This window comes from Cebus imitator, unplaced genomic scaffold (genome assembly GCF_001604975.1).
Source record: "Cebus imitator isolate Cc_AM_T3 unplaced genomic scaffold, Cebus_imitator-1.0 Scaffold929, whole genome shotgun sequence".
Taxonomy (NCBI): Eukaryota; Metazoa; Chordata; class Mammalia; order Primates; family Cebidae; genus Cebus; species Cebus imitator.
In genome coordinates this window covers 66,069-78,661 of record NW_016108244.1, presented here as the reverse complement: position 1 = coordinate 78,661, position 12,593 = coordinate 66,069, and the positions used below count along the sequence as shown (strand labels likewise).

General features: G+C 52.1%; 2 protein-coding genes across 8 annotated transcripts in view; one reads left to right on the top strand and one right to left on the bottom strand.

Annotated features, from left to right (window-relative positions):
* The window catches only part of SIRT3 (sirtuin 3), a 23,072-nt gene extending 17,205 nt beyond the window's left edge, over nt 1-5,867 (top strand). For all 5 annotated transcript variants that reach the window (XM_017520987.1, XM_037735717.1, XM_017520985.1 and 2 more), the window contains 2 exons: nt 3,001-3,210; nt 5,267-5,867. In XM_017520987.1, coding sequence (XP_017376476.1) covers nt 3,001-3,210; nt 5,267-5,287 — 231 coding nt within the window. In that variant the 3' untranslated portion in view covers nt 5,288-5,867. The remainder of the gene's footprint in view (nt 1-3,000; nt 3,211-5,266) is intronic.
* Nucleotides 5,868-7,243: 1,376 nt separating this feature from the next.
* RIC8A (RIC8 guanine nucleotide exchange factor A) overlaps nt 7,244-12,593 on the bottom strand; it is a 6,110-nt gene continuing 760 nt past the window's right edge. Inside the window, exons 2-10 of one of the 3 annotated variants that reach the window (XM_017520983.2) lie at nt 12,260-12,307; nt 11,581-12,171; nt 10,915-11,006; nt 10,185-10,335; nt 9,026-9,121; nt 8,778-8,922; nt 8,553-8,697; nt 8,108-8,227; nt 7,244-7,598 (exon numbers count right to left, since the gene is read on the bottom strand). In XM_017520983.2, coding sequence (XP_017376472.1) covers nt 7,478-7,598; nt 8,108-8,227; nt 8,553-8,697; nt 8,778-8,922; nt 9,026-9,121; nt 10,185-10,335; nt 10,915-11,006; nt 11,581-12,171; nt 12,260-12,307 — 1,509 coding nt within the window. In that variant the 3' untranslated portion in view covers nt 7,244-7,477. Of the gene's footprint in view, nt 7,599-7,619; nt 8,022-8,107; nt 8,228-8,552; nt 8,698-8,777; nt 8,923-9,025; nt 9,122-10,184; nt 10,336-10,914; nt 11,007-11,580; nt 12,172-12,259; nt 12,308-12,593 lie in introns of those variants that run through there. The other 2 variants (XM_017520984.2, XM_037735715.1) reach the window with 2 other exon arrangements.

Genomic DNA, 12,593 nt, shown 5'->3' with positions numbered 1-12,593 from the left:
CAACCTCCGCCTCCTGGGTTCAGGCAATTCTCCTGCCTCAGCCTCCTGAGTAGCTGGGATTACAGGCATGCGCCTCCATGCCCAGCTAATTTTTTTTGCATTTTTAGTAGAGACGGGGTTTCACCGTGCTGACCAGGATGGTCTCGATCTCTTGACCTCGTGATCCACCCGCCTCGGCCTCCCAAAGTGCTGGGATTACAGGCTTGAGCCACCGCGCCCGGCCAGGGTTCTTTTTTTGTACAAATGCACACGTACAGATGATTTGTAACTAAAAGTTGGACAGCACTGTACATTCTGTTCAGCAACTTGCTGTTTTCGTGTCATGGAGATTTGCTGATAAATGCCGACAATTTTCCTTATACAGATATGAGGTCCCAAATGAGAGGCCCATGTCTGTAAGAGTGGTACCATCGTGAACTGAAAGAGCTGGTGTCATGTACAGATTGTCTTGTGCTTTTTGGATAAAATATTAATGTGTGTGATTACGGAGCACTAGTCCAGACCTCCTGTAGCTGTGACAGTACCTGGGATACAAACCATATGATGTTTCCTGAAATCTCAAAGACTCTAAAGCATTCAGCCACAAGAACTGAACCATAGGGTTGTGGATTTAGAACAAAATCTGTGTAAGCAATTTCTTACTGATGGACAGATGATAAATAGTATATAATTTTTGTATTAAAAATAATGCTGGGCCAGGTACTGTGGCTGACACCTGTTATCCCAGCACTTTGGGAGGCCAAGGCAGGGGACTTGCCTGAAGCTAGGTGTTTGAGACCAGCTGGAGCAGTATAGTCAGATCTCGTCTCTACAAAAAATAAAAAGTTAGCCAGGTGTGGTCTGTGTAGCTGCAGCTGTGTGAGAGGCTGAGGCAGGAGGATTGCCTGAACCCAGGAGTTTGAGGTCATAGTGAACTATGATCATGCCACTGCATTCCACCCTGGGCAACAGAATGAGATCTCATATCTGAAAAAAGAAATGGTGTAGTTAAAATGCATGTGTATACATCTTCATCTACTCATGCAAGTACTCCTGAAGGGTAAATGCTGATAAATACTGAGAACTTGCCTTCCAGAAAGACGTAACAATTACACTGCCACAACTGTGTTTTCCTGTAGTCATTTTATCACATCGTCACCAATACCAGAATAACACCAATCAGACTGGTTAAAAAGAAATGTGGCCGGGCGTGGTGGCTCACGCCTGTTATCCTAGCACTGTGGGAGGCCGAGGCAGGCAGATCACAAGGTCAGAAGTTTGAGACCAGCCTGACCAACATGGTGAGACCCGTCTCTACTAAAAATACAAAGATTAGCCAGGTGTGGTGGTGGGTGGCTATAATCCCAGCTGCTCAGGAGGCTGAGGCAGGAGAATTGCTTGAACCCAGGAGGCAGAGGTTGCGGTGAGCTGAGGTCGCACCACGGCACTCCAGCCTGGGTGACAGAGCGAGATTCTGTTAAAAAAAAGAAATGTGTGTGTGTGTGGGTTTTTGAATTTTCTGTAATAAAGAATGAAATTCATCTTTTCATATGTTTATTGCCCAGTTGTGTTTCTTCTCTTAGGATTGTGTATTTGTATCTCTTGCCCATTTTTCATTGAGTCATTATAAATTGGCAATATAAATTAGTTTTAATTTTAATATAAATTAAATAATATAACAATGTAAATCAGTTTTAATGTTATTATAAATTTCTTTCTTTCTTTTCTTGAGACACAGTCTTGCTTAGTCACCCAGGCTGGAGTGCAGTGGCGGGATCTCGGCTCACTGCAACCTCCACCTCCCAGGTTCAAGTGATTCTCCTGCCTCAGCCTCCCGAGTAGCTGGGATTACAGGTGCCCACCACCACTCCTGGCTAATTTTTGTATTTTTAGTAGAGACAGAGTTTCACCATGTTGACCAGGCTGGTCTTGAACTCCTGACCTCAGGTGATCTGTCCAGCTTGGTCTCCCAAAGTGCTGGGATTATAGATGTGAACCACCGTGCCCAGGCCTTAATATAGATTTCATTATAAATTAGCATTATAAATTCATAAATTATATGTTTATAAATGAGTTTATCCATTAGCAATATAAACTATTATTTGTCGTAAATATTTTTGCAGTTTATGATGATGAGGGTTTTTTTTAATTTTTAAATTTTCGACATAGTTTTATGTAGATACCAATGTAGTAGTACTCACATGGTCAGATTTGTCATTTTTCTTTGCCTTATCTGACTTCAGTTTTCTTTTTTTTTTTAATTTTTATTTTTACTTAGAGACAGAGAGGTATGGAAGGAAGGAGGGAAGGAACCTGACTTCAGTTTTCATGCCTAAAAAGTTCTTCCTTACTTGTAAACCCTAAATTTTCCTCAAGAACTGTTTTTAATTTTTATTTGAATTTTTTACAACGGGAGGTAGGAATGGAGCATTTCCCCCCAGATAATGAGCCATTTTTAATGCCATTTATTAACTTATCTATGTTTTAATTTTTCCTCTTAAAAGAAGCTTTGAGAGCTGTATGAAGCAGCCTGGTGGCGCCCAGTTAGGCCTCTCGAGAGGCTGGGTTGTGAAGACCATGGAGACATGTTCGGGGACACCAGTTCCTCCTTGTGCCAGAGGCTGGTGTGGCTGTCACAGTGAGCAGGGCCAGCCAGAGGAGACGGACGAGTGTGCTGTTGTCCCTCCGTGGCGTGCTGGGAGACAGCGTGGCGGGGAGGACGGGGAGAACGGAACGTGCTCACAAGGAGGGGGTAGGAAGGACGGAGTCCTGAAGAGCCTTGAACGGAGGTAGGGAGAGGCCAGGATGTGTCGGAAGGAGAGGGAGGCTGTGGGGAGGAAGCAGAGTCCCTGAGACCAGGCAGCGGGAGCTCAACTGAAGAAATCAGGTTGGTGGTGGGTTTTCCCTATGTCGCAGGATCTGCCAGTCTGCTGCTCCTCCAAGGCCTGAGTGGCTGTGGCATGAAACATCCTAGGGGCTCGTAGGGTGGACACTGTGTCCCTCACATTTGCCATTTTTCAGGTGGAGCCTTTTGCCAGCTTGACCGAGGCCGTGCGGAGCTCAGTTCCCCGACTGCTCATCAACTGGGACTTGGTGGGGCCCTTGGCTTGGCATCCTCGCAGTAGGGACGTGGCCCAGCTGGGGGACGTGGTTCAGAGCGTGGAAAGGCTAGTGGAGCTTCTGGGCTGGACAGAAGAGATGCGGGACCTTGTCCAGCGGGAAACTGGGAAGGTACAGACTGCTGAGCAGGGCCATTCAGGGGGCCGCCCTCATCCCTGCTCCAGGGTATGGTCCCCCGGTATGGAGCCCTGTTGGCTTACACAGTAATAGCTGACGATGCTGTTAATCGTGGACCAGACACTACCTGGACCTGACTGGGCATTACTTTCAATACCTTCATTTAGAGATGAAGAAACAGATGCTAACAGGGCCAGGAGGGACATGGTCCAGGCACGCGGGGCTGATGAGTCTGTAATGTTGTCACGCTACAGGCGTTGGCTTCACCCTGAAATAGAGCAGCCGGTAGTGCCCCTCTAAGGCCTGGTAAATGATTCTGGGATATGGGTTAAAGAACTTTGAGAAGCTGAAGTTCTCTGCACCTGTGTGGGATGAAGGGCATCCCAGTGATGCTTTCAGGAAGTAATTGCTATGAAAGCCATTGATCTATTATAAACCACTGAGGAAAGCCAGAGAGCCTTGATGCTTTCTAAGAGATTCCAAACCGCCGGTAAACGAGGTTACAGAAAATGCAGTTTCCCATGAGAATCCTGTAGCATGTATAGCCTGGATATTAAGAGTTTTCAATGGGAGGTAGCAGGAAGCATTTAAAGTCCTGTGTTATGGTTACAGGCAGTTGTGACACTGTCCACAGCGATTTCACCAGTGTATGAGTCTGTTCTCATGCTGCTACTAAAGGCATACCTGAGACTGGGTGATTTATCAAGGGAAGAGGTTTAATGGACTCATAGTTCCATGTGGCTGGGGAGGCCTCACAATCACGGTGGAAGGGAGGAGGAGGAGCAGAGTCACGTCTTACGTGGTGACAGGCAAGAGGATGTGTGCAGGGAACCGCCCTTTATAAAACCATCAGGCCTGTGAGACTGACTACCACAAGAACAGCTCGGGAAAACCTGCCCCCATTAATCAGTTACTTCCGCTTGGCCCCGCCCTTGACTTGTGGGGATTATTACAATTTAAGGTGAGATTTGGGTGGGGCCACAGCCAAACCATATCAACCAGAATGTATCACAACTGAGGCTCTTCTTGTCTTCCAAGGCAGACGTCAGGAAATCCTGATCCCTTTTTCTTGCCCACAGCTGTGCCTGCCACATGGCTCAGGGCCATGGGGTCAGCACTCCCCTAACCTCCACCAGTCAGAGACCCCCAGCCTCCCATTACAGGCAGAGTTTTACCAATCCCGGTCACTTCATTATGGAAGCAGGGGACCCAGCTAACAATGAGGCTTAAACGTTGAGAGGCGAGTGCCTCCTGGCCAGCTCACAAGGCAGCAGAGATCTTCGATCAGCCTAGCGGGCTTTTTTGAGGGAGGCTTTTCCTGCTCCGACTTCCTTTTTTTTTTTTTTTAAGACAGCGTTTCGCTCTTGTTGCCCAGGCTGGAGTGCAGTGGCACAATCTCAGCTCACTGCAACCTCTGCCTCCTGGATTCAAGCGACTCTCCTGCCTCAGCCTCCCAAGTAGCTGGGATTACAGGCAGCCGCCACCATGCCCGGGTAATTTTGGTATTTTTAGTAGAGATGGGGTTTCATCGTGTTAGTCAGGCTGGTCTCAAACTCCTGACCTCAGGTGATCCACTCGCCTCAGACTCCCCAAAAGTGCTGGGATTACAGGTGTGAGCCACTACACCTGGCCCAACTTCCTATTTTCATAAAAAAGCAGATTGTAACCCAGGTAGCTCCTGTGGATTTTTGGAAGTGGCCCAACAGGATTTGAACTGTTTAAAAACTTATATAAAATGTATTATGATTTTAGAGTTTTTTATTTACTATCCTAGGGGTTACTTTTCCAAGTAGTGAATATTTTTAAGCACATGAGCATCAGTAAATGTTGATTTGGGCACTTAAATTCCCTTAGAACGAGGCTCTCCATTTAGCCACACTGTTCTGCCCAGGCCTGTTGGGATCTTAGCCCAGCAGAACAGCAGCATTTGCAGAAAGCAGCTTGTTTTGTGAAATGTTTTGCATATCTGCCGCTAGAGCTGTGTGACCAGAGATCTGCTGGCTGCCTGGATATGTTAACAGAAAACTGACACCTGTCTTCTCTGTTCCAGCTTGATGGAGCAGACAAATAGGATGGCAGCTGCCCCACACAGGAAATGGTGCCATAGGAGCCATCCACATCCCAATTCTGACGAGACCTCGTGCCTGAAGACAGCTTGGGCGGGTTTACACGTTTGGTCAAACCAGAATATGTGAACTGTGTGGACACCTGAGGCTGCCACTGGACTGTCTTCCCAGGCTGTGGGCTGTGCTGACTGGTAGGGCTGTTTCCGTTCAGGGGCACCCTGTCATAATATGCAAAGGAGCTGCCTGCCTGCCTGTTTGCGGTGTTTAACTCTTCACTGCCGAAGGTCTTAATGGAAAAAGCTTTCTCCTGACAAGGACCCTCTTGAAGTGAAACAGAGTAGAATGCCAGCCTGGGTCTGCGTTCTCTGTGCCAGGTCCCCATCTGAAGGCAAGTTCAGCATCTGTTGATTAGAAGACCCAGACTTGCGCCAAGCAGCCCCAGCCCTCTTCGTGTCCTGAAGTGTAGTCTTAAGGCCCTGGTGCTACACTTCTAGCACCTTGGTCTCCTTTAGCAGGGCTGTTTTTAATTAGAGAAAACCTGTCCTTTATTTTCAGCATGAAATACATTTTAGCCTCCATCAAAGGACTGCGGGTGTTGACCTGAGCCGGAAAGGGAACCTGGGGTACACGGCATCCCCTGTTGTAACAGTCCGAGGACTGAAGGCACCTGTCTCTGGATTCATTGGAGATGGCCCAGCTTCTCCCTCTGAAGGTGGTCATGTTCTACTGACGTTTCCTTACTCATCATCTCCAGAAACACCTGTTCCAGAATATTCTAGCACTTTCTATCTGGTCTCCTTGTCCCCACACTGCCCCTCCCCTAGGGCTTTCTCCAGTGACACTGCTAGAGCTCCTCTCTGAGACAGGGGAAGACTTACTCACTGAAAACCCAGGCTAAGTCCTGGCCACCTGCTGGATTGTGACATAGGAGGTAGAATCCACTGAGCTCCAAGTTCTGCACAGGCTTCTTCTCCTGGGGCTGCACCAAGGCCCAGCTCTGATGGCTCACCCCTTCAGGCACCAGTGGCTTCCCCCGGGCTCCCACCCACATGCAGGCACATCCCCCACCCTAGCATCAGATCACCTGCTTGTTTCCCCAGACAAAAGCACTTCCTAGTCCTGAACATTGCCTCTGACAGAAGTGGTGACCTAGAAAAAGTGTTGAATTCTGAAAAGAATGAAATTAGTTTCTAACTCTAGTTAATATTCCTTTACTTGATTTTTTATTCTTTGAGTGTCTCTCTGCCGCTCAGGCTGGAGTGCAGTGTTGCGATCTCAGCTGACTGCAACTTCCACCACCTCCCGGGTTTAAGCAATTCTCGTTAGCCTCCTGGGTAGCTGTGATTAGAGGCGTGGGCCACCATGCTTAGCACATAGGCTTAGCCATCACGCTTAGTATTTTTAGGTCTTTTTTTTTTTTTTTTTTTGCATTTTAGGTTTTGGAGTAACTTAGTGTTTTTAAGAGATGGGTTCTGCTACATTGACCAGGCTGGTCGTGAACTCCTGGCTTGCCCTCCCAAAGTGCCGGGATTACAGGCGTGAGCCCCTGTGCCTGGCCCCTTGAACAGTTTACACAAACATTGCTCAGAACTCTTTATTTCAGGACGATGTTTCTGTCTCTATGGTATAAATCTCAAACTGTAGCCACAGGAGGGGCATTCTCCTCCTAAGTGTAGTCTAAGCCAGTAGGAAGGATTGAGATTTAATTGCCAGAACCAGCGAGAACCTGGGCACTGTGGATACTACAGTGTGCAGCTCAACAAGGACCAAGGAGAACATCTTAGAGGCCTCCAGCCCTGCGCCCAGTGAAGACAGGACAGAAACCACAGAGCATACCTTGCAGCATGCGTTCTGACATACTCGTACGTGAAGTTCTGACAGGTTCTTTCTCCCTGTGAAGCACACACTCTGGCCCGCATGCCAATCTCAGATGTGCTTGCTGTGTGCGCCCACGCCCAACGCCCTGCCCTCCCACACGCATGCTCTTCTGTGGCCCTGAAGACCACTGCAGTCCAGACATAAGAAACTGAACCAGGGGCAAATCATGAATAGAACCCAGGGAGTAAAGAGAAAGGGTTTCCAAATGGAGAGAGGGGCATGGGCCCAGGGGGATGTGGCTTCTCCCAGGTTGCAGCCCCAAGGAAGTCTCTGGAAGCAGCACCAGTTCTGATGGAGGAGCAGAAGAGCTGCCATCCTCAGTCAGGGTCGGAGTCAGGGTCCGAGGAGAGCTGCTCCTCCATAGTCTCACACATGGCATCCTGCAGGGACGTAAGATGACCCCGGGGACTCATCCCCATTGGCTGGATGACTCTGTTCCTGTGGGGGAAAGGTGCAGTTGGGCTGGGGAAGGGGCTTAGTTGGCCAGACAGGGGTCCTGCTCACCCCTGGCTGCTACCTTCCTCTCCACCAAGTAGGCTGCTCCCATTTACTGGGGAAGCCTGGTTGGACCTTCTGTTAACTGGGCCCAAATCCTAACTGCTACTTCATGGCTTTAAGCAGTTTATTGAGACATCTAAATTGTCCTTAAACAGTCTCTGAATTTGGACATTGGACCATCTCCAATAAGTCCAGGGACATTAGACAGTCTCTTAAGTTCTCTGAGCCTCAGTTATCTGTAAAATGGGCACAATACTGACCTCAATATGCCCATCCCCTGGGGGCTTTCCTCCAGGGCAAGTGATTTCAAACATAAGTAATGCAGCCTTGTCAGGATCCTAAGCTCTCCTCTGACCCTACCTCCTCCTGGGGATCACAAGACAGGATGTGGGTCAGCTCTCCCTTCTCCCAGCTGCAGGCTCCCCCCAACTCCGCCTCATGCCACACACCTGGAGAGCCTGTCAAACATGGTCACCAGCTTCATGGCCTCGTGCTCCTTCTGTTCCTCTGTCATGCCCTCCATAGGGTTAGGCGGCTTCTCCTCCACCCTCCCGGTCACCGGGTTTATGCTGTTTCCCATGGGGTAGAGTGTAGGGAATGCATTAGTGACTCTCCAGGACAGGAGGCAAGACACACTTTCCCATTGGGGTGGGAGGGGGCAGGGCAAGGCAACTGCAGGAAGAGGCCTCCTTCCAGGAGCAGCACAGTTAACCAAGTCCTGCCACCTGCCACCTTCTGGTATCCCAGATAGCACTTAGGAACAGGAGTCTGATTCTGGAAGGTCTCGCCCATGCGTCATCCTGTCCCACCCACCCTACAGGGGTCCACATGGCTGTGGCAACAGGGACTAGGGGGCTGTGAGTGGAGCCCCAAGGGTGTGCTGGGGGCACACACCTGGCCTTCGCTTCCTTGTACTCATCTGTGTCTGTGTCCTCATCCTCCGAGTACTGGCCCTCGGGCCGGCCTCCCGCCATGAGGCCCCTGGCAGCCAGAAGGCCAGCAGCATTCCCATAGCCCGTGTACTTGATGAATCGGGGCACTGAAGAGCAAGGCAGAGATCAGTGCACGCCTGGCTCACGCGGGGTGGGGTGGGCTGGGACCCAGGCCTCCGTAACTCACCACTCTCAGAGCACAAGACAAACAAGAACTCGGCAGCCACCCTCTTCACGTCTGTGTCCAGGTGCGTCATGAGGCGAACAAGCTTGTTCCGCAGCATCTCCCCAACCTCGGGCCGTGTCCTCACATCCCGCAGAGGGGGCAGCACCTGGGGAGGCGGCTGTCCCTCAGCTTGGGCTTGGAGCAGCCAAGGGTCTGTGATCAGGGCCCAGCCCACATCCCCCAGGAGCGCCAGCTTCTGAGCCTCATACCTGGGCCTTCAGGAACTTCCTGGCTGGGCGGTGCGTCCGGGCACACTCAGTCAGCACGCTTAGCACAGGGGCTACGCTCTCTTTCAGCCTGTGTGTCTGTAGAGAAGCCTCTGTCATCCCGCCTGTGGCCCTACTTAATTTGAGGCTGGCGCAGTTACACCCCCACAACCCACTGCCCCCCACAAGACACACCAGCTGGTCCTGGAGGCAGGGGTTTGGAAAGAGACCCCTCTGCAGTTAGTCAGTGGAGGGCCAAGAGTGGGTGGTTGGTATCTGTGTCAGTTTTTAAAGGGGCGGGGATACAGCTTAACTCAGAAGTACTCGTAAGTTTTGTGACTTGGCTCAAATCACTGCTTAAAGTTTAATTTGCTTCAATTATAAGCCAGGGATGGGAAGAAAACACAAAGCAATTAAAGCTTTAGCATACCACTGGCACACACACTGACCTCAGATGATGGTGGCAAAAAGGAACAAGAACTGAATCCCTGCTCGGTGTACTTCATGGACAGAGAGCAGGGACCTCCTGTCCCTCCTAGCATGATGTACCTAGACCCCAGTATCAGCAGTGGCAGCGACAGGGACAGACGACCCCAGCTGTATGCCCAATGCCAGGTCCCTATCCTGACTGGCTGACATGCACCATGTGTGTCCTATGCTTAGGCAGGCAGAGTCCCAAGATGTCTACTGAATCTCAGTTTACTGCCCTCCAGCCTGCTTTCTGCAAGATCCTGGAGAATGGTTAGACCCCGGCTGTCCAGATGCTCCACAGTGCAGTCACAGTAATCAGAGGGAACCTTTGATCAGAGGTTCCTGTGGGTCTCTTCAGCGTGCTGAGGGACAGCCATGCTTGTAATCAAGGGCTGCCTGTGTCTAAGAGTTAAAAGCAGGGACTGGGGGGCTTCTCAGGACCACTCAATAAAGATCCACAAATATTTAAGCAGAAGTGAAACCTTCAAGTGTGTGGAGGGTGTCCACATGCTTCTCACGGAGGAAGGATCTGGCTTCTTGCCAGGTTGGACCTCAGAACAGCTGAAAGAACTGCCCATATCACAACACCAAGATGATCTCCACTTACCAGTGTGGAAGCACTGACCACAGCTGTGCAGGACAGCCAGTGCCAGAGTCACTGGGGTAGCCTGCACAGCCATCCCCAGCCTACCTGGTGCAAACGCTTCTCTAGGAAGATGAGGAGGGCATGAATCACATCCATATTCACTCCCATGAACTCCACAGAGTCTCCGTGTGGCTCCAGAGTGAGGAGAACATCCAGACACTTGGGGGGCAAGTTCCCCAAGAGGTTCACTGCATGGCTGGGGACAGGAGGAGATGGGGGTTTCGATAGGGCTAATCCCTTGGCACAGGGCAATCTCTGTGCCCCCGCTGAACCACACGTCACACGAGCTGACGTCTGAGGGTCTAAAGGAGCAGCACTAGGGACCAAAGCCGAGGGCAGTGACTGATCATAGTGGCACTGCCACTCAGCTGTACAGTGGCGTCCCCTGGGGAGGTGGGGGCACTCAGACACCCTAACCGCCCCACGCTGTCTGGGCCAAAGTGCCACCATCTCTGGAAACCCAGATCAACCTAGGGGCAGGTGGCCCAAAAATGGGGATAAGCTACCAAAATGCCCCAGTAAATACCATGCTGTCTTTTGCCACTACCCAAAGTCCAGTTGGCACCTTCCTGTTCCCAGATTCATGGCTCCTGTCCTGGCTACCTATTAGAAGCACTCGGTATTCTCTGGAAACACACTGATGTCCAGCACCATTCACCCAGACAAAGTCAGACCCCCCGGGATGGGGCCTGGGCTCTCAGGTGGTTCTGGTCCACAGCCAGGGTTGAGGACCACCAGCTAGACAACGTGGCCACAGAAAAAGCCACGTCCTCACCCATGGAACTCCTCTGTGCGGTCTCCAGCAGTAGCAATCATCACACAGTGCCGGAGAAGGGTCCCCAGGTGCTGGTAAAGGGCAGCATCTTCCTGACCAAAGAAAGAAGGGTTCCTGTGAGGAGCCCCCCTCATCCCACTGCTGCCTGCTGAGGCTCTACTGTCTGTTGCACTCCAGGAATATGAGGCACTGACTGTGCAGCTCCCACACTCCCTAACCTCCGCCTCCTGGGTTCAGGCAATTCTCCTGCCTCAGCCTCCTGAGTAGCTGGGATTACAGGCACGCGCCACCATGCCCAGCTCATCTCTGTCTTCTTAAAAGCACCTCCCTGAGTAGGAACACGTTCCCTGGGGATGAAATCACACACACTGTCTCAGCCCCACTCATGGCCTCATGGTGAAGAATCTCTTACAGTCTCCCCTGACACCACACAGCCCTCCTGCCAGACAGCAAGAGCCAGAAGCAGCCTCTACTTCCCTCAGAAACTTTCCCTGAGGTCACAGCCCAGAAGTGGCATCTCCTTGGCCTTGTCCCAACAGGCTGAGAGAGCCTATCCTCTCTATGTCCGACACTCAGAAACCTGAAGAAACCCAGTGGGAAGCAAGCAGCTCCAGGAAATGCTGGAGCTGAGCTAAGACGCATCCCTGGGTTGCCGTCAGTGCTCACCTCGTCCACCTCCCCCTTGATGGAGTCGAGGGTGATGTTGAAGAGCACTTTGAGGATCTCCATGGCCCGCTCAGTCTCTTGAGAAGGAAGGAGCCTGGGTGGGTTCCCTTCAGGGGTCACCCCCAGCGTCAGCTCCAACGTGTCAGTCAGCAGCCTCACTCCTTTCAGTTCCTGAAACAGCTGCTGGCGCACATCGGTGCGGAGTGCCGTCAGCAGGAAGAGTAGCCGCAAGTCAAAGAACTGGACGTCGTGGGGGAAGGTCCTCACTCGGTACAGCCCCACACGCTCTGTGAGCTTCACCACCAGGTGGGCCTCCGCTGCCAGAGTCTGTGCCACAGGGCTGCTGAGCACGAGGTTGCACAGGCACTTGAGGGACTCCAAAACAACATCCATGTCTGCGGACTCGCGGACGGACCCCTCGGAGACAGAGATGCCAGCGTGGCCGGCCAGTGCCTGCATGCTCTGGCGGCTGGTGAAGGGGTCCAAGCAGCTGCGGTCCCGGGACAGGATTCGGACACTCTGCAGCCAGGTGACACGGTGGGAGGGCGGCAAGCCCTGTTCCAGGGCGGAGACCAGCAGCTCCGCCAGTCTCTGCGGGCAGGGAGAAGAGCGGCTCTACCAGGTCCCTCCTCCTGGGGCCACCCGTCCCTGCCCCTTTACCCCTCGCGCCAGCACCCACCTTCCGGTCCTCCTGCTGGGCGTCATCAAACGTGAAGCTCTGGGAGTGCTGCAGAGAGAACCAGCGAATTCAAGTCCAGAGCGGGGCAGGATCCGCGTCCGCTGCTCGAAACCAACGGCAGCGTCTACATGCGCCCCCGCCCGACGCACCTGCCGCCCAGCCGGTGCGTCCCACACTCCCCCCAACACCGCATCCCGGACCCGGCCCCCGACCCGCCGCGTCCCCGGTGCTCGCGGACACAGCCCTGCCTCGCTCTCCCACTCCTCCACTCGCTCTCCCACCACGCCCCCGCGGCCTCGCTCTCCTACCCCCCATTGCTCTCCCACGCCCCCCC